Below are 19,798 nucleotides of genomic sequence, written 5' to 3'. Positions count from 1 at the left end.
TTTATTTACTTATTTTGAAATACCAGGGACCAATAAATAAATGCTGCTGGTGATGGTAACCTTAAATCCATTCAATTTCTAAACAGCTCTTAGAACATTGAATCTACATGCATGTCCCTTCACAAAACTTTAACATCTACAATCTTCAGAACAATTCTCATAAAACTGGTATTTCCCTACTTGAATGGTACTTTTGCGAGTCTTCCCATGCCTTCCTCTACCTGTGACTCGTGAGACACTGATAGAAAGAAGATGAATAAATGAGCAGATGAAAAGCTTTTCTAAATAGGAGATTGCAAAGTCATTATTACTTCTACTTTTACCTATTTAAATATTGCACTTGACATATAGATAGGTCACAACTGCAAAACTGTTTTTTTATGAAAACAGCTCAAACAGAAACCTTTAAAGATGAACTTCCTTTTCACCTAGAAACTAAGCTTCACACTATTTGCTGAACTAAATTAAAGCCTATTGAAATCGCATATTTTAAATGATACCAAACACCTGCTAGAAATTAAGTGTATCAGTCTGTCTTGACCTGATTTTAAAAAACCTTAGTCTATCATGTTTTAAAAGACAAACATAGCTAAGCTAAGAATCAGGTACCTGTCTGGCTAGCAACACATGCCAAGCTAGACACTAGAAAGTATTAAAGTCTCTCTTTCAACTAATGAGAATTTCAGGTAATCAAAGCATTATCAAAAAGTGTCAGGTTTTAATAGTTGGAAAAGAATCTGTAAATTGGAAATTATACTAGCAAGATAGACCATCTCTGGACTTTAAAAGGTTATTTCATTCAAATCCTATTCAGAGAATTGCTTCTTTCAGGTAGGGAGAGGTTAAAATAAACACATTAACTGAGAAGAATGCAAATATTAAAGAGAAGGATTTTTAACCTGTTGGTTTCTTTTCTAAATAATTCCGCAAACAACAAAAGCCAGACATGCAAACCCCACATCTAGCCAACTTCTGTCCATTAACTGGTGACCAAAATTCCCACCAAGTTTAGAGTAATTCAGTATTCTTTCTAAATCAATTTGTGCTCTAAGTTAATGTTTTATAATTGCTTTAATTATTTTTAAGCGTTTAAACCCACTATGAAACAGCTTCCTTAAAATGAAACTTCAGACAAATCGATGGACATTTAGGCTAAAAGTAACTATTTTTATTCAAGGGTGTTACACTTCTACTTACCACAAACAAAATGTGTCACAAAGTAAACCAGACTCAGGCAAAGAGAAGGAAAACCAACAAGATGAATAAAGTAGTATTCTAGGTATCATAAAAATCCCAAATAAAAATCATTAAAAAATCATAAAAATCCAAGACTCCTTTTGATTGTTTAAAAAATGTAATAAAAATGCTATGACAAACATTTTTCAGTACAACCCAAAGTGATGAATCCTGATCTCTCTTCAGGTACTGTTTGATTTTGTGTCTGTGAACGGGTGTGAGTTGCAAATATATAGCTCCTGCTTCTTGAGCTGGGATTAGTACTACTCTCAATATTTTGAACTGGATGTCCCAGAAGCAGTCTAAGCCAAAAGGGACTGACTAATTTTCTATGAGGACGAATACCTTGCAGTTTACCTCTGGTAGTATATAAATAATCAATTCCAGTAAATCATTAATACATCATTTTCACTTATTCTATTCAGTTAATGCGATAGAAGTGTTTCCCAGTGATTTTTTTTTCCCCCCTCTCAATGAAGGTAAGAAGTAGAACATACGCAGGGACATCTTACATCGGAAAAAACCCAACCAAACAGAAAACAGAGCAGTTGCTAAGTTTCATTCCCACAATCAAGTTTTTACCCAAGAGAACAAACAGTAAGGCTTTCTCTCTCCATTTATCAGCATTTCTATCTTCACCTTCAGTTTCCCTCTTTACTGGAAGCATTTACAGAACTGTTTCGGCTTGTTGCTTTACTCAAATTCAGCATGGAGATATTTAGTTGATTTTTCACCAAAAAAAACCCTCCAAAACAAAATAAACCCCCCAAAACTAACCAAATTGCCATGTCACAGTCAGGAGCAGACTGAAACCCTTTTTAGGTAACTTCAACTAAAAGAAACAGCCATTTTGGTCTTAAAAATTTAAAACAGCACCTCTATAGAAAACACACTACTGTTCAGGTACTTGAAATATTGTTCCAGCAGCTTTTGCTGCCAGTTGCTACAGCAGAACATATGTTGCCATGAAACTATTATATGCACAAAAGTCACAATTATACACATAGAAAACAGAAAACCTTAAAATAAAACTGGCCAGCCAAACAACTACAAAACATGTCTGTGTCCAAAACTCATGTTTTCATCTGAGAAAAATAAAGAGAAATAAAATTTTGATGATTAAGAAACTAACACAAATGCAATAATCTGTGAAGGATTATGGAACTTAATTCCCTAGAAGTTAATGCTACATGGAGTCTGATAAAAATCAGATCCATGCAGCAGCATTGATCAAAACTTTAACAGCAGCCTCCTCCGAACTAGGTAAGCCTAAATGGGGGTACTTAGTAGGTATCCAAGACCTGATTAGCAACCTTTCTTTTCAACCCAGAAATGCCTCTACACACTTGTTCGATTTTTCCATAATCCGCATCTTTTTGCCTGTCCTAAAACTCAGCTTTTCAGAAAGAACTACTTGCTGCAAGTCAGTCCCATATTAATGCAAAGAAAGCATGAGGCTTAATATCTCTGTGTCCTTTTAAAAAGCAAACAAAAAAAAAAATCTTGTTGAAGTACAAAGGTTTATTATTGCTGACTAAATGTAATAAAAGCCACACTGTTGGTACTTGACCAATTTCCTCCTTCACCAGTGCTGGACAGAAGCCTTTGAGGGACTAGTACCTCTTATAATACATCCCTTTCAATTACATTTCACTTCCATCTTCATCTAAAGCAGTGTTAAAGGAGAAACAAATTGAGAGAGACACTTCACACAGTGCATAAAAACTGTCTTTTTAAATACTTTTCGAACAGATTAAAAGCACTGTAGAAATACCATATTAAGTGGTGAACAGATAAAGTATAAAATTGAAGAGTAGATTATGTTGAAGAGCTCCTGGATGAAGACAGATCTAAGACTAACACTTAATTTAAATGCACTCAGCACATTTTAGTTCTCTCATGCATTTCAGGAAATAGCTAAATAGGCAACTAATAGAAAGATATTCCAAGATTACCTATTCCCTGCTATTTTGTGTGTTACCACATAATTCAACACAGAAGGCCCCGGTCCAGAAACATATTTGCATATTTACATACACATGTACCACCAAAATTGAGACTCAGCTTGAAAGGCCGGGTTCAAAACCAGATACACTAATATTCAGAAAGAAAAATGAAACTAAAGTTCAGTGGTACTCAACACCTACTTTTCCATTCTTTTTACCAATCATACTTTTGACCTCCATTTTTAAATTTTAAACTGACCTAGAGCTAATTCAGGCTATAGAAAAAAAAAAAAAAAAACAACTACCAAACAACAAACCTCTGGACATTCCAATGAAGACAAAGCCTGACCACTGAGCAGTAGTTAAAGACCTCAAAGCATCAGAAAGTTCACTGTTCACAGTATATCTTCAAATCTTAGGACTGGTATTTTTGTAAAATGTCATACTGGAGTTCTTTCTACTTTCAAAGATAAAAGACTACCACAAAGCACCACGTAGCTCCATATCATCTCTTTACGGCTGGACATTAAAAGATACAATCCATGTATGTTCTGAAAAGCTGCCACTGTTTTAGGTCTGTTTCAACTTATGATGGAAACTTAAAGAAAGTCTTTCACAACACAAAAAAGTCAAAGTAGTAATGTTGCAGGTTAAGGCAGTACCCCAAACACAAGGTGAGAGACAGAATTTTTCCCATGTTTTAGGCAAACGACCAACAGTCTCCCTAGACACTTTGAATTGGAACATCCTCACTCATTACACAGCTTACCTTTGGACCAGATAGGTGGAATCCCCTGCAAGTCAACAGAGGAGAAAAAAGGTACTTCTATATTCAGAGTGGTTTTACAAATCCAATTTATGAACACAGAAGTACCTATTTACCTCTGTTGATTCTACACATGTAGGTTTGATAGTCATTTACACTGCATAGGTCCATATTAAGACAGAAGAAACCAATGTCAAAGTTATACAGTCTGATAAGTGCATGCAGGATTTCATGACATGGAAACTATTGACACAGAATGTGCTAATTTGTTAAGGAAGTACACCTTTGTGAGGTTCAAAAAAGAATTGTTAGCAACTCACTGAATTCTTCCTACATCATGAAAACTATGCCCAATGATACCTAGATGACTTTACAATCTTCAGCACTGTTATCTAAATATAACTTACTGGCACAGTGTCACAAATATGCTATTAAAATGCCAGTTCATTCATCTAGCATTTTCTTTTTAAATCCTGATAATAGTTAAACATTACACACAAGAAAGGATACAGTTTGTACAAATAATCACAGCTCAAACCATATCCAATTTGGAAGCTTGAATTTATCCATAGTCTGTAATTTTACACGTTATTCAAGTTTATACAGCACAATAGTCTTAGAAGGTACTTAAAACTATTGTTATGTTACTCACACTTCAGCTGTTATGCTGGCAAAAAGAGAAAAATATTTCTGACATAATTAAGACCTTTTCTAAAATTTCTACTTAGTTTGATCTTCATTTTGAATGGGTTGTACTGAGTACTAGAGATTTTATTATAATATGTACAAAGGACTTAGTGTTGTAACTACAGCAAAATGAATACCTTCACGAAAGACTCAAATAATAACTTTGCATCTCTAAGTTACAAGCAGTGCGCTGTGCCACTACAACTCTGTATTCTATCTTCTGTAAACAAAGTTTTACAAAACAAAATCAAGCTACAAGCCAGTAAGAATCTCCCAAAATTCTATATCAATCTGGAAAATGCACTGTAAATTATTTATTTTTCATTACAGGTGAATACACTGAGAATTCATGATTGGAACAAACTATTCCTCAAAAGGAAAGGCTTTGTTTATATTTATAATGCAGCATCAACTGATATTCCAGAGAGACTACAGAATAACAATGTATTAGGTATACAGAATTTACTTCACCTGTTCATTACCTTTTCAAATTCTCACATAGTATACCTTACAAAAATTAGTATAACTCTGTACCAGACAAGGTGATGAAATCACAATTGTTTGGCACTAGTATGGACATCATAATATTCTCCACATACAGAACTATTATGCAAGAAAGCGCAAGTAAGACTACAATATTCAAATAAAGTTATATCTGATATGGAACTGGAACAAACACAGCAACTTTCAAAATCCCAGTCTTCGCTAAATTCCATTCTCGAACATTAAACATTTTAGAAAAAAACTCTACAGTGCCTAAGAATTACATTAGTAACAGAAGACTAAAAATATTATTTTATTAATACCTGATTTTACTGAAGACATGCCAATGGTAATTTGACAGTTTTGTCTTGTGTAAACACTTAAACTGTCTATCAGAAAAGGACCATGGTCTGAATTTTTCATGCTACTCAGAATTGTATGGACCACTCGTTGCTTTTTCTCTACAATGCAGAAAAGTAAGTCTAAACTTAAATTCTGTTCTAACTTCAGTTCAGCCTAGTATGCGACTGAAACACAGAATGGACACATTAGTTTTTTCTACTGTTACTACAGAGTTTCTTAATAGGAAAGAAAAGCCAGTCTACCAATTTTCCAACAGTTTCAACTCCTTCTCAGTTTTTATGCACACACTTTCCCTCCCACCTCAAAACTGGGATCCAATCTCTTTCTCCACTATTATACCTCTGAATATCATGCCCAAGAAACCCATCCAAGCCAACAAATAAGACTTTAAATAGAATGTTGTACATAATTGACATTATTTAAACGAACAAAAATGAACCAAGACAAGAACATTTGAGAATTTGTGAAAAACTACACCCAAACTTTCATGAAACAACCCTGATTTTCAAAGTGACTCTCAGGAAACTAAATGTACAGGAAAACAGAAATCAAGAGGTGAACAGGTCACTACAGTCAATACTAAAGTAAGTTTCAGAGGCTGCAGTATCTATCATAACAATATCATTAATTTTGCAACAGTAAGGATAGACTTTTGGACAGATACTTGATGGCATTTCTGTGGTAGACATTGCTTCAATACAATCTTTTTATTTTCTTTAAGCATAAAGTCATCTGAGGTCCAATTTTTTTAACAAAATCTGTATTAAACATAGATTGCAAATTTCATACATCTGAAAACACAGATGGAAAGATGCAATATGTCACAAACAAGGATGTAGGTGAACTCCCTACACAATACTTTTTTTCTTATGCAAAAGCAAGATTGACATACAAAATTATAGAAATAAATCTCATTTAAAATGACTAGTAGCTGCTCCTGAACAAATATATTTAAAGAATAAATATATACGTATAATAAAGAATTTATCAGATCTGAAATTATTCATGAGTCACACTATGAAACCGACAATCCTCCATATAGTCACATGAAGAGCAAAGAGAAGGATAAGGTTCAAAATTCAATACCAATGACACAGGAAGTAAAATATCGTGCACTACTTATGTCCAATCACACACAGACCAAGGAAAGCTTAGCAAGCTGCAGAGTTCATTCTAAGTTTTCAAGCTAAACACCGTAGAAGAGCTAAGCTTGTTACTTCTTGGACTATTTATGACAAAATGCAGGTAGCTGATTTCACACTCATTTTACACTATTTGATAGCTAGTTATTTTGGAATGGCCAACTTACCCAATATTAAACAATACATGTAGTGTGAGAAGGTCTAAATCTAAGAAAATCAAAACCTGCACTGCAGAACACTTAAGTCCCTTCCATTAAAGGCACAGCATACGTGTCTTTAAATTGCATATAATCTTTCAAAATACAGATCTCCAGTGCCATTTCTGATGGCATTTGTGTTCAAATTTATTATTTCTCAATTGTTTATGAGTAGTTCTTTCTTAAATATTATCTGTCAATTCAAGGACTGGTTTCAATAAACGAAAATAAAACATCACCTCATCCTCATGCTGTAGGATTTGAACAATATCATATCAATCAAGAAGGAGGAAAACAGTAGGCACATACATGAGCATGTATCCTACACAAATCTTTCCATAAGACCTGAGAACTTGCCATAACATCTGACAATCTTTCATATGTCAAAAAAAATTTGTTCAGTTTTTAAATGCACTGAGAGAGGACCATGTAACTCTTCACATGTATTGAGTTTGGGCTGACAAAATCTAATCCCTACTAATGACCCAGTGTTCAAGGCTCCCCTCAAATTGCAGAATCTCATGCTAACAATTAATTGGATTCACACATTAACCTGATGGTGACTAAGCACAGGGTAGCACAGTGGCAAATCACTTAAGATGTGTGCATAAGAGAAGTCAATTGAGATGTTAAAAAGTGCATTTCAGCACAACTGTTTGGACTATACACTGACTCAATGCACATGAACAGCTCTCCATTCTCAGTGCACTGGCTAATTTAAGGAACCTCTCAAATGGAAAACAAAACTTTAAACATAAAACAACACAAAACTCCCCCAAAATCCCATCAGTTACCTGTGACAGTTGAAACCACCAGGAGATCAGAATCTACAGATCTAAAATTGATTAGTCCATAATTAGTGTTATCCTTATTACACCCTTTCTCACAAACTTCTACTCTAGACACAGTAGTTTAACATTTACATATAGTGTATTTAAAATACTGACAGAAATCAACTATCAGCATTAAGCATTTACTGACTGCTTTGTTCCACAGGTGATTTCTCAGTTCTTAACTCATTATGCTCTGTATGGTCATAAAGAGTATCAAGTATATTATATAGTAGTAATAATAGTGAAGACTAGCAGATAAACCTTATTAATAGAAACAAAATCTTCAACTCATCATATCACAATTACAGTCACAATCTAGTCAGCCACACAGAGCCTTTTTTATGCCCACAGTATTCTCACTTTCCAGTCACTGAAAGCAGTTAGCTAGTCACCAGTTCTTGGGGATGTTCATGGATGAAAAAGCTGGACATGACCCATAAATGCATGCTTGCAGCCCAGAAGGTCAATCATATCCTGAGCTGCATCAAAAGCCAGCAGGTCAAGGCAGGTGAGACCCCACCTGGATTGCTGCACCCGTGCTCTGGTGAGACCCCACCCGGAGTGCTGCATCCAGCAATGGGGTCTTCAACTTAAAAAAAGATGTGGAACTGTTAAAATGGGTCCAAAGGAGGGACAAAAAGTCCATCAGAGGCCTAGAACACCTTTCATATGAAGACAGGTTGAGAGAACAGGGATTGCTCAACCTGGAGAAGGCAAGGCTCCAGGCAGACTTCATTGTGGCTTTCCAGTACTTAAAGCGGGCTTACAGAAAAAAACCTACTTCATACGTGGGCAGATAGCAACAGACAAGGGGGAACGGCCTCAAACTCAAAGAAGTTTAGGTTAGATGCTAGGTTAGATTACTCAGAGAAGTTGTGGATGCCCAGTTCCTGGAAGTATTCAACACCAAGTTGGTTGGGGCTTTGAGCAACCTGGTCTAGTGTCCCTGCCCATGGCAGAGAGGTGGAACTAGATGGTCTTTAAGGTCACTTTTAACCAAAAGCATTCTATACATACTCAAAACTTGAAAATAAAACCAAGTTCTCTTTTTTCATCAGAATCAACATTTTCTTCTAGATTTTGTTATTTCACTCTATCCTATGTATGCCTTCATCATACATCAACCTTCTTAGCAACATATATGTATCTATATGTAGATAACATATCCATATAAGTAGATAGACGAGTATACATGTATATGCATGCACCCATTTACCCAAACTCACATTTATTTATTTTGTTGTTTGCTGCCATAGTTACTTCTCACTTCTACTCCCTTCAATTCTCTCACGCCATGCAATCTCTGAATTATCTGAACCTAGACTGATATATTTAAAAACAGGATCACAGTCTGCAGTAAAGGGATTAATGAATAGCAAATCCAACACTATTTTGATAGGATAGATTAAACTACAGCTAATTGAATTCATGAGCTATAGTTCACATGCCGAGTACTTGACGTGCCTTTTGCAGACTTTATTTCTCCAAAACTGAAACATCATTGCTGAGGGTCACTTGCTATTACAGCTGACACAGCACACAGCTCAACAGAAATATAATTTTAAATTGTATTCAATTTAAAGAACAAACATTTCAAAATAATTTAGGATTTACGCTTAAAGAAACAGTACACAAGCTCAAAGATGCTAAAATTAGAATGCAGGGACAGATGTAAGGATCAGAAATAAACACAAAACAAATCCATGCAGGCTGGCTCATTGGTTCATATCTAACTCAAGTCAGTTGTAACTGAAAGTTACTGGTATCTGCTGGTTAATAGTTTATCATCCATTAACACTTTTACAGGAGGTGAAGCATGTGAAGTTTTCAGTAGCAAAGACAAAAGGCATACTTCTGCCCTGAAGACAGATGAAATACAGTTTACAGAATATAGTTTATTTTAATAAATTCTAAAACTGGATAGCTGTCATAGGCTTTACAGCATCAGGAACAGATGTGCCCCAATTTGTATCTACTTTTCAAATGATGAAGGATGAAATGTATAAAACTGAAATTACAAAAAAAAAAATTAAAAACCTACTATTTTTTTTACCCCAGAAAGAATATATTTTCCTGTCTTTGAAAATATTTTGCATTAACTTTGATGTTACTTCTTTTTTTCAGATTCTTTCCAATACTCTTCTCAGTTATTTTTGTTTTCCTTCTAATGGTTCTGTCTTGTAGGACACACTGTCTTTCTCACACCTTCTTCCCAGTTGTCATTTGCAGCAGAAAAAAAAAAGTATCAAAACCAACTTTAATCATGAACAATTTTCCACTAACAGATCCAAGGAACCACTGCTACTCACTGTAAAAATACTAGAAGAGATGTAGAAAGCTTTCAAACAGAATATTTTGAACTAAGGTGCAATACTGGGAAAATTTTATATCCAAATATATTAATGAATGAGCAATTTCTACACATATTGTTGCTAATATAAATTTATTTTCAATTAATTGAACTATGGTGTCACTAAAAAAGCAGGAAGAACAATGTTACTGATTCAGTATAAATTCCAAATTCACCACTTTTGAGTGTGACAACTGGGTGGCTTAAATAAAGACATACTATCAAAGTTTTTATAGGCCTCTGAAAGTCACAAAAGTCAGGGAGAGGTTAGTGGCCTCAGAACACAAATTCAACATACAAACAGGCAGTGTGAAACATTTTAATGAAAGAGGGAACAGGAATCCCAATTTAGAAACAGTCTGACCAGCAGCTGTCCTCATTGTTTGCTCTCCAGAGACAGACAACGAGTTACCCACTAATCTTCCTGAAAACAAACTGAAATTTACAATGCATACTCTGAAGTTATTTTTGACAGGCCATGCAAATTAAAACTGTACAAGCTATCATCTCCTGCACCCAAGAGCTGTAGGAAGCCAGTGTCAAGCTGGAGGGGGGGGAAGAGGTCTGAGGCTGGAAGTCTGTCATCAGTTTGGGGGCAGGTGCTTAGAGGAGTCTGCTATTATAGCACCCAGAAGTTTACTATAAACACAGTCAACCACCAGCTTCTTAATTTTTATACTCGCCATCCATACAGCTATTACAGTGCACTCTCATGAGTAGAGCAGCAAAGTAAAAATTCTACATCCAGTTTAGCCTGTTTTTGAAGAGTCTGTGGAGGGATAGCTCTCTGAACATCTACCGAAATCACTTTAGAGCATTTAATTTACTGACTGGAGCAATACCTGAGAGGCATAAAAAGCAGTACTAACTAGACATTTCCATCCAGAGAGCACTCTGCACCTTCAACAATAATGGCAGTGCCATTACCATAAATATTTCAGATTGCTCAGTCTCCCCATATTCCCCAACACAAACAGAACAACACTTATGCAAATGCTTGGGACACTGTGTAAGAAATTGCATTTTAGCAAAGAACCATACCAGAACTCATAAAAAATACTGCATAGTGGACACCTTAAAGGGTCATTTAATGTGATTTTGGTAACAAATCATTACCTCTTTTGTAAGAATTATGTAAAGAAGAAACTAACAAGAAAACCAACCAAACAAAAACAAAACAAAACAAAAAAAAAAATCCCAAACCCTGGTACCTTCATATGCTTTCCTCTTGTAGTAGACAATGTCAGTGGTTCTAAAATCCCACTTTCCAGGTAAAATAGTGTACTGCTTTCATAGTTTTAGCAGAAAATAATGCACGTCCAAGGGTACAACTTTTAACAGTTTATACTATACAGTTCTTCTGAGTTCCTTTTCTCAAGTACTCCAATAAATATAAAATATAAACCATTACACCTGAATATGCAAATTGCATATTACAATTAAAGTAACAAGTATCAGGTACATGATCTTTCCTGAAAAAATTAGCTCAGAACCAATACTTTAAGGAAGCAAAAAAATCCTGGCTTAAAAATTAAAAAAAAAAAAAAAAAATATCTGCATGCTGTAGGTACTATATGAACAAAGGTCTGATAGGTGTGATAGCCATAAAGAAGTCCATATATGTTGACAGAAAATGAGCAGAAGACTTACATATTCTCACTCTTCCTACATCAAGTTGTGGAACAGTAAAACTTAGGGTTTATGAGTTTGTATAAATTTAAATATATATGCATATATACATATAAAATGTAAAATCCAATAGGGAAAGCTGAAGGTGATATTCAAACTGAATATCCAGAAAAGAAACAGAAGAAAAGATTTCACATAAAAATTAGTCTATTTTAGACACCGCAGCTTGTTGGTATAAGGGCTATGAAATACACTGCAAACCAGCACTATATAACCAATCTAATTTTACTTTGGTAGCAAATAAACACTCCCCAACAAATGAGAGGCACAAGACTAGAAAATCAGATACTGCAGGAATGGTTCCACTACCAGATCAACTCAACAGACAAGTCTAACATTCCCCTACCACTGGTGGCACACCATACAGTTTAGTCACATAGAAAGGATACTTCCCTCATTGTATTTAATGTGCTTCAGTTATACATAAATAAATAACACACACAAACACACACTAGCTATTTGTCTGATATGAAATGTATCGAAGTAGACCAATTGATTCCCTGGAGAAAAACGACAACACATTTACAAAAAGTTACTGTCAACCAATTAACAGACCAGCTAGCAACTAGTCCAAACTGGGATGGGAGCAAACAAAGTGGGCAGAAGAAAAAGGGCTGCCAAGTGGAAAGTTTGCACTACCAAATCCTACAGATCACCATCACTGATCTATCTTCAGTATTTAAAACAAGGATAAAAAAAATGTATTTCGTATAAAAAACTGAACCAGTGCTCTAATGGGAAGTTCGAACTGTGCACCTAACAAGGTAAACAAGCTTCACAAAGAATGTTGTATCTTATACGTCTCCCTTCTTCATTTAAACAAACCCAAACAAACACACTTGTTCATTCATTTGAAAGATAATCTTCTTATGGGAAAGCAGAAATAGCCTAATTTTGAGAATTGCTCTTCCCTAACACCTGAATTTCCCAGGTGCACACCTACACACTGTACTCACCACAATTTCACTGACCAACTTCTTTGAAGCTGCTAAAAAACCCTCCAAAACATTGCAGAGATGGAAGGGTGCCTTCCCATGTAAAGATAACATATTAAACTACTCGAGTAGTACAAGCTAATGTTGAAAATGTTTTACACTGCTAAGTATCAACAGTAAGGGAATTATGTTGTTTAATCTAAATTTGGTTAAGAACAGTTTATACCCAGACAAGACCTTGAGAAGCAAACACAAGTTCCCATCTTTTACTTCAAAAAAATTCACTTTTCATCACTGTATACACATCTATGTTACTCATAACAAACAAATTCCACCACATTTGTCTTTTTTCTAATTATACTGCCTATCATCCTTAAAAGTGGACCAAACTAGGATTAAACACGCTTTAGGTAGGGATTTGCCTCCTTAAGTTTTTATGATATAAAAGCCAAAATATCAAGGTATCCATCTCCAAAAGGCTGTTCTCCCTGTCCACTACAAATAGTCCAGACATGTAAACTAAGGAACTTAAATATAGAAAAAGGTGAGTCAAGCCCTAAGAGCCTTCATGCTCTCAACCACCAGTACTTTAAGTTCCTGCTTCTTCCCTTTGAAAGAAAAAAAAAATAGTTCAAATTAGTATTTCTCTTCAGGTTTCATACCTTCTTCAGTTTGGGCTGACACACAACACTTGACAGAGAAATTTCTCAAAAGTATTTTCACCTGGAACATTACTTTTATTTAAGCATAAACTTGGTAGAGGAAAGAAAGGTACGGTGTTAGTTGCTTTTCATTTTGTGGGAGAGTTTTGCACGATTCTTATTCCTGAAATGTTAACACTAGTTGGGTTCCAGACTATTTGATTATTTGCATTGCAAAAGGCACTTCTGAGCATCTCTGGGCTATTTATAGGACTTAACAAATTACTTATCTCCAGAAGTATATGTGAGTGTCAAAGCCTACTCTATAACATCTATAACACCTAACTCTATAATTCTGTGTTAAATTCACAACATCAGACAAAGAATAATGAATTTCTTTCTGCAATTAGTTAAATACCTAAATTAGACTCAGACAAAAGAAACAAGTGACAGGCAAACACTGACCATTTACCTCAAGACTGATTTTAAACACTGAAGATAGAAAAGCAGAAATGTGAACTTTCAATTTTCACGTGTTCAGACTTCTTCAATACACTCTCACTTTCCTGACCTCTCTGAAAGATAAAAGAAAATACTTGTTTCAATCCATTTTTTCTAGCCTAGTGAGAAAAAGAACCTTATGGGAAAGAACCTGTTGCTGCTTAATCCACAATAAACATTATGCTACTGAAATTCACCTCAGCAGTGGATAACAGGAAAAGCAAGAGAAGAAAGCTGAGTCACACCTGGTCATTTTCTCTCTAGAACACCAGCTATAACAATAATAAGGATTTATTTTGGGACAAGTGTCATTTTGTGGGAGTAAAAATTGAAGTAAGAAATATTGAGACTGAAAACAACGTCCAAGTCATTTAGCTTTATGACTAAAGCCTCAAAGATGTACAAACGTAATGGTGAATTCAGGTCACCATTACAGTCACAACATTCAGACCATGTTTTCTTTCAAAACTTGTGGTATTTAAAAACACTGCCAAGTAAAATCATGGATTATTATTTATCATTTTAGTATCAAGAAAAGGTGACAAAACAGGAAAAAATGCTCATACATCCCTTAGAATATTTTAAAATAGTGGAGGACCTCGATAGTGAAACAAAAAATAACACTTGGTAAGAAACCTGAGTAATTTGAGAACTGCCATCTAAAACTCCCCTGGCCCCACCCCCGGGGGGGGGGGTGGTTTGTGAGGAAAAAGCCACCAGCATTCTTTGGTGTAAAGAACTGGCTACTCTGTAGCAGAATTTCTTACCTAAACAATACGCTGGGAAAATAGTACTGCAGTGTCCTATACAAGAGTCAATTCCTACGGCATTAGACTACAGTTCTGTACCTACTGTCCTGCTGATACAATGTCATTTGAAATTTATTTGACTAGCAACTTTTGTGCGTGAACACAGAGAAATTAAGTATTTGAAAACACGCTGCACCTCATCTTTCCCATGAACTTTTTTAAATTTTCCCATGCTCATAGAAATGAAAATACTGGTTTGCCCAACTTTTTATTCTGCATTTGTTTACTGTAAAGCATGTCATGGGAACAGTAGTTTAAAGGAATCTTTTTGCATGAAAATACTGTTATTAAAATATTTCAATCAATTGAGTAGATTTACAAAACCAAATTTACATTTATAAAGACTACTATGGAATTCACTGCACTTTGAAAAATGTGCAAGAAACAGATCTCACAGAACAGAGGGCAAGAATAAGTTTGTCATCTTTCTCCTCCTGGTGTTCTCTTCTTTCTCCCTTTCCTATTACCACACATTTCAATTGGGAACATAACATTCCTTCTGCCAACTTCACTTACACAAAAGTGAAGAAGTACCTCCTGGTTTTCCTGTACTACTTATTCTAGTTTACCTGAATTACTTTTTCATTGTGGCATAATTAAAAATTTAATATCTCCATTTCAGGATACGTGTCAGGTGCTCTGGCTACTGGAATAAGAAGGTTGCTCATGTTAAATGCTCACTAAAACCAAGTGTGATTCAGAAATTATGCCACTACTGTTCACAGTCTCCCTCTTCCACTGACCGGACCTACAAGAAGTTTGAAATTAGTTCAGATAAGCAGAAGTGGTCCGTGAACTTTCAGCAGTTAAATTTCAATGAACATGGTGGTCATGGCATATTAATTTTTGTTTCTGTGCAGCACAGAACTAAATCAATCTTAGCACAGTTGAGTATGTAATTTCACTAAGATGCACACAGTATTTCAGTCTGGCCTGAGCAACAGTTTCTGCGTGTGCTGAGCAAACATCTGTATTTCAATCTCCTTTGAAAGGAAAATTAATTCAAAACAAGATGGGCATAACCAGGTGCCTTCAATAGCTCCAGAGCCGGAGTGTTTACCTTTCATATAAGACTAGTTAAAAACTCCATACAATTCAAAGGTTCAAAACCACATCTTCAACCCCTCAGATAGTATCCTTAAAGAAATATTTTTCTTGTTCAACTTCCACTAGTGCCAGAAACCACTATGCACCCCAGTCCTACACCCTCCCCAAATGCATAACTTCACTTTATCAACTAAATATTAGGGCACTTCTCCCAAAAGCATACCTGGACTCTGCCTTTCAGCAAAGGGCCCACAAACACCAAACCAAAGGTTGAGCTCTGGGATGTTTGGGGGAGATAAATGTCCTCTGAACCATTATGTTAAACTGTACTTCCCTTTTGCTCTTCCTTCCTTCATAGCAAGTTCTTTGCTAAACCAGGCACAGTGTCCCAGCAGAAATCACAGAGAATACATGCAATTCAGCCTGCATTATGGTGGTCGGGTTGACAGAGAGAATTTAATCCTCTCAGACTATGAAGGATACTTAAAACAGTAGTTACTATATTCAAAGCAGATATTGCATTCAACGTTTTTTTACATGGCCTTTATTCTGTCCTCCAAGAGAAGTTGCCTAAAGTCATGGATGATCATAATCTCACAGACACCAACATAATTTTTTTACCTTAAATACTACTCATAAACAGCTGTAAGACCATGGAGCTCACTGCCCTATTTTGACTCTTTCTGAAGTTGACTGTTTCCAAGGCCCTAACTATTTCTAAGCTTGGGTATATCTATAAGCAACAATGATTCTAGCAAAGAAGATATCAGAACTTCCTGTTATGTAATTTCTGAGCACTCCTCCTCCCCTCCACAAATATCTCAGAGCACACAGCTTTTGAGAACATCAGCAGAAAGAAAATGATTTTTCTTATCAGAGCAGTCAAACTGCAGACAACTCTAAATTGCCTTAGTGAAACTGATGACATTAATCTCATCTGTTTGTGCAGGGAGATCAAAATGGAAGATAGGGTAATAGTGACTTAAACCACTGCTAGAAAGAATTGTAGGTATACTCTTTCAGTACCTGCGATATAAACCTACAGTGTACTTAACTAAATTCAAAAAGGTATAAACCAAGCAAAAAACAGTTTTTCAAGGTAAACTACATATCTACATATTACCCTGCACTATTCTGCACTGATTTAACTTGCAGCCCATTTAACTCAGGAATGCAATGTAGCACGTTAGTAGGTGCACACGGAGCAGCCCAACCTCAGATCTCAGACGCACTACAGAGACATTAGAAAGGCGCTGCATCTCATAAACTCAGCCACTCAGAGGCAGGTACAAATGTGTTCAGTTTCGGTATCACTTTGAGGCTGCAATATTGCTTCCTGGTCAGGAGTGAGATCCTGTCCCTGTCACAGCCTTCTACTGAGGATGCACAGGCACGTCATAAATTCATTTTTAAACCAACTTACAGTAAGACAGATCAGTTTCTTTGACAAGGTGAGGCCTTATGTATTTATTTGTGCACATTTGTATACCCTTCCAGTTTTGCATTTTGTCTTCCTTCTCCCTGCAAAACCACCAATGTCACAGTTCAAAAGAGATGTAAAGAATGGTCATCTTCTCAGACAGAGCTATTTGACAAAAGAAGAAAAGAAAAAAACAATCAAGCTGGAGAAGACAGAAAAGGGAGAATGAGTATTCTGTCAGTGTCCTGACAGGCAGCTATTGCTCCTTTCACATTTTATTCTCTTCTCTCTTTCTTCATATCAAGCAGTCTCACTTAAAGTTTCTCTTTATACCTTGTGGAATCACAACTTTCTGCTTCCTTCCTTAACCTTGAAGGAACACCTTAAAGAACTCTCTAAAAAACGTGTACCGTTTCCACTGGCCTCAGGAATATTTCCATGGCTACTACGCTTTCTTTAAAAATTACTATTTTTCTGCAATCTGTGTTTCACTTGAAGTCTTAATCATCTGTGATGACAGTTGTATCAACAGCAACTGGTCATGATGTAATGAACAAGATCAACCACTTCTAGAGAAAAAATATCACAAAGCTTTCAAGAAGTGTCTTAATAATCTCAAATAACTTCTCAATAAAATGCTCGTTCACATTTCAAAGTGGAAAAATATATCAAAAACCAATGCACTTGAAGAGAAAATAACATGTTCTTCATCAATAACTACGCTCTTGGGCCTTTCCAACTCCATTTTTCAAGACCTATTAAAACCATCAACTTCACTAAGAAAGGGTTTGTATCACACGTTCTAAAGAGAGCTTACGGGAAGTTCAGATTTACAGCACTTACTGAAATAAATCTACCCAAAATAATTTCACAGTCTTATAAAGAAAAAAGTGAACAAAACTTCCATGTGGTTGAGCATACAAGCTTTCAAACCAGGTGCAAAAACGCCTGTAACTATACGAATGTACGTTCAAATGCAATGCACAGATATATAAACACAATGAACATCATCACTGATGTCTGAAATGCCAATTTATTACACACACACATTTACTCCACAATGCCACTGACTACACGTAGTTTTCAATAAGTGTGGTTCATGTGAGATGCGACCTTACCTTCTACCAAAATTCTACACACGCAAAGCATCTTTGCATCAATATTCCAGCCAACAGCGTGTTGGGTGTTTGACATACACTCAGCTGTATTCAGTTAACCTGTTTGATCTCTTTACTGGCCCGACAACTACATTTAAATGATGAATTTTTTATCATGATGCAGGTAAATGAAGTTAAACCAGATAAACCAGGTTTTACACCAAAAGGTCTTTCCGCTTCAGCAGTGGCTGCCCCCGCCTTAGACAGGCCAAACTCGGCTACAGGCTCGCTGTGCTGCAGATGAAAGCCGCGATCCCGGAGTCGATGGCACCGGCACAGCACCTGGAGCAGACAATGCCAAGAGCCTCCCGCAGACCCGCAGCGCGGCTCCCGATCTGCGCGGAGGCTGCGGTGCGTCCCCCTCGGCCGCCCACAGCCACCGCAGGCACCCGAGTTGCCGCCCGACACCGGCCGGCGGGGGGCGGGCGGCAGAGAAGGGCGCGGACCGGGGAGAGGGGCACACGGGGGAAAAACAAAAAAGCCTAGAAGGAGGCGCTGGGAAAGGAGGTAGCCGGCTGTTGGGGCACCTCCTCCCGCCGGGCACGGCCGCAAGCAGGCACCTCAGTAGCTCCTTTGTTCCACCCCTTCCCCTACTCACCCACGGTGGCCAGGGTCTCCAGGTCCTCCAGCTTGTAAGCGGCGGGCTCGAGCGCGGCGGGCGAGCCGGGACCAGCGGGGCTGGGGGCCGGCGCGGCGGGCGGAGGCGCGGCCACCCCCGCCGCCGCCGCCTCGCCGCCGCTCTTCGCCCCCATTTTGGCCTTGGCGGCGCTGAAGGCGTCCATGGGGCCGGGCGGGCGCCCCGCGGCCGCTCAGCGCATGGAGGAGGGCGAAAGGAAGGGGGAGGAGAGGGAGCGGCGGACACGCAAAGTTTCTGTCTTCAGCAGAAGGGGTGGCTGCTCCCGGGGGCTGGAGCCCGCTGCCGCCTCTGAGGGGGCACGGAGCCCTTCAGCATCGCGGCCGCAGCCGCCGCGCCGCCCGCCGGTGCCCGCAGCAGGGACCGCCGCGCAGACAATGGCGAGGGTGCGCCCAGCTGTGCCGCGCTGTGCCGAGCCGAGCCCAGCCGAGCCGCGCCACACGCGGGGCGGGGGGGCGGAGTTTGCCGCTGCGGCTCCGTCCCGCTGAGGGTTGGCGGGGCGGGGAGGGGCCGGGGCGAAGCGCGGCCACGGCGCACAGCGGGAGAGCGCTGATCGCCTCTCGCCGCGGGCGCGGCCCGCGGATAGCTGGCAGCGGCGGTGCTCTCCGCTCGTCCTTCCACACCCCTGCGTCCCGCCCGAGGGGCGGCGCGGCGGTGCTGCGAGGGAAGGGGGTGGAGGGGAGCCTGCCCCCGCGCTCCTTCACTGCTCCCGGGCGAGGGGGAGGATCCCGTCCGCTTCCCGCAGAAAGTTAAAAATGAACGATGGGGCCCCTACGAAGCGGCCTCTGGGTCCACCCGGCTGCACAGTAACACCTATGGGAAGGGCCGGTCGTTCCCCACGCGTGGAAGCTGAGTAACGCGGCTGTTCGGGTGTCAGCGAGTGTCCCTCACCCGCACGTCTTCTAATAGCGCTTCTCACGCCTTGTTTAACTGCCCGTTTTCTCGCAGGTGTGGATGCTGCA

General features: G+C 38.3%; 1 protein-coding gene across 1 annotated transcript in view; it reads right to left on the bottom strand.

Annotated features, from left to right (window-relative positions):
* The window catches only part of PRKX (protein kinase X-linked), a 53,404-nt gene extending 34,198 nt beyond the window's left edge, over positions 1–19,206 (bottom strand). The window contains exon 1 of the mRNA XM_027643444.1: positions 18,801–19,206. Within this exon, the coding sequence (XP_027499245.1) occupies positions 18,801–18,984 (184 nt within the window). The 5' untranslated portion in view covers positions 18,985–19,206. The remainder of the gene's footprint in view (positions 1–18,800) is intronic.
* Between the last annotated feature and the right edge of the window lie 592 nt (positions 19,207–19,798).

This window comes from Corapipo altera, unplaced genomic scaffold, assembly GCF_003945725.1.
Source record: "Corapipo altera isolate COAL_440 unplaced genomic scaffold, ASM394572v1 0, whole genome shotgun sequence".
In the NCBI taxonomy this organism is placed as follows: Eukaryota; Metazoa; Chordata; class Aves; order Passeriformes; family Pipridae; genus Corapipo; species Corapipo altera.
Note: the sequence above shows the minus strand (reverse complement) of the source record. Positions and strands in the feature narration are given on the sequence as shown.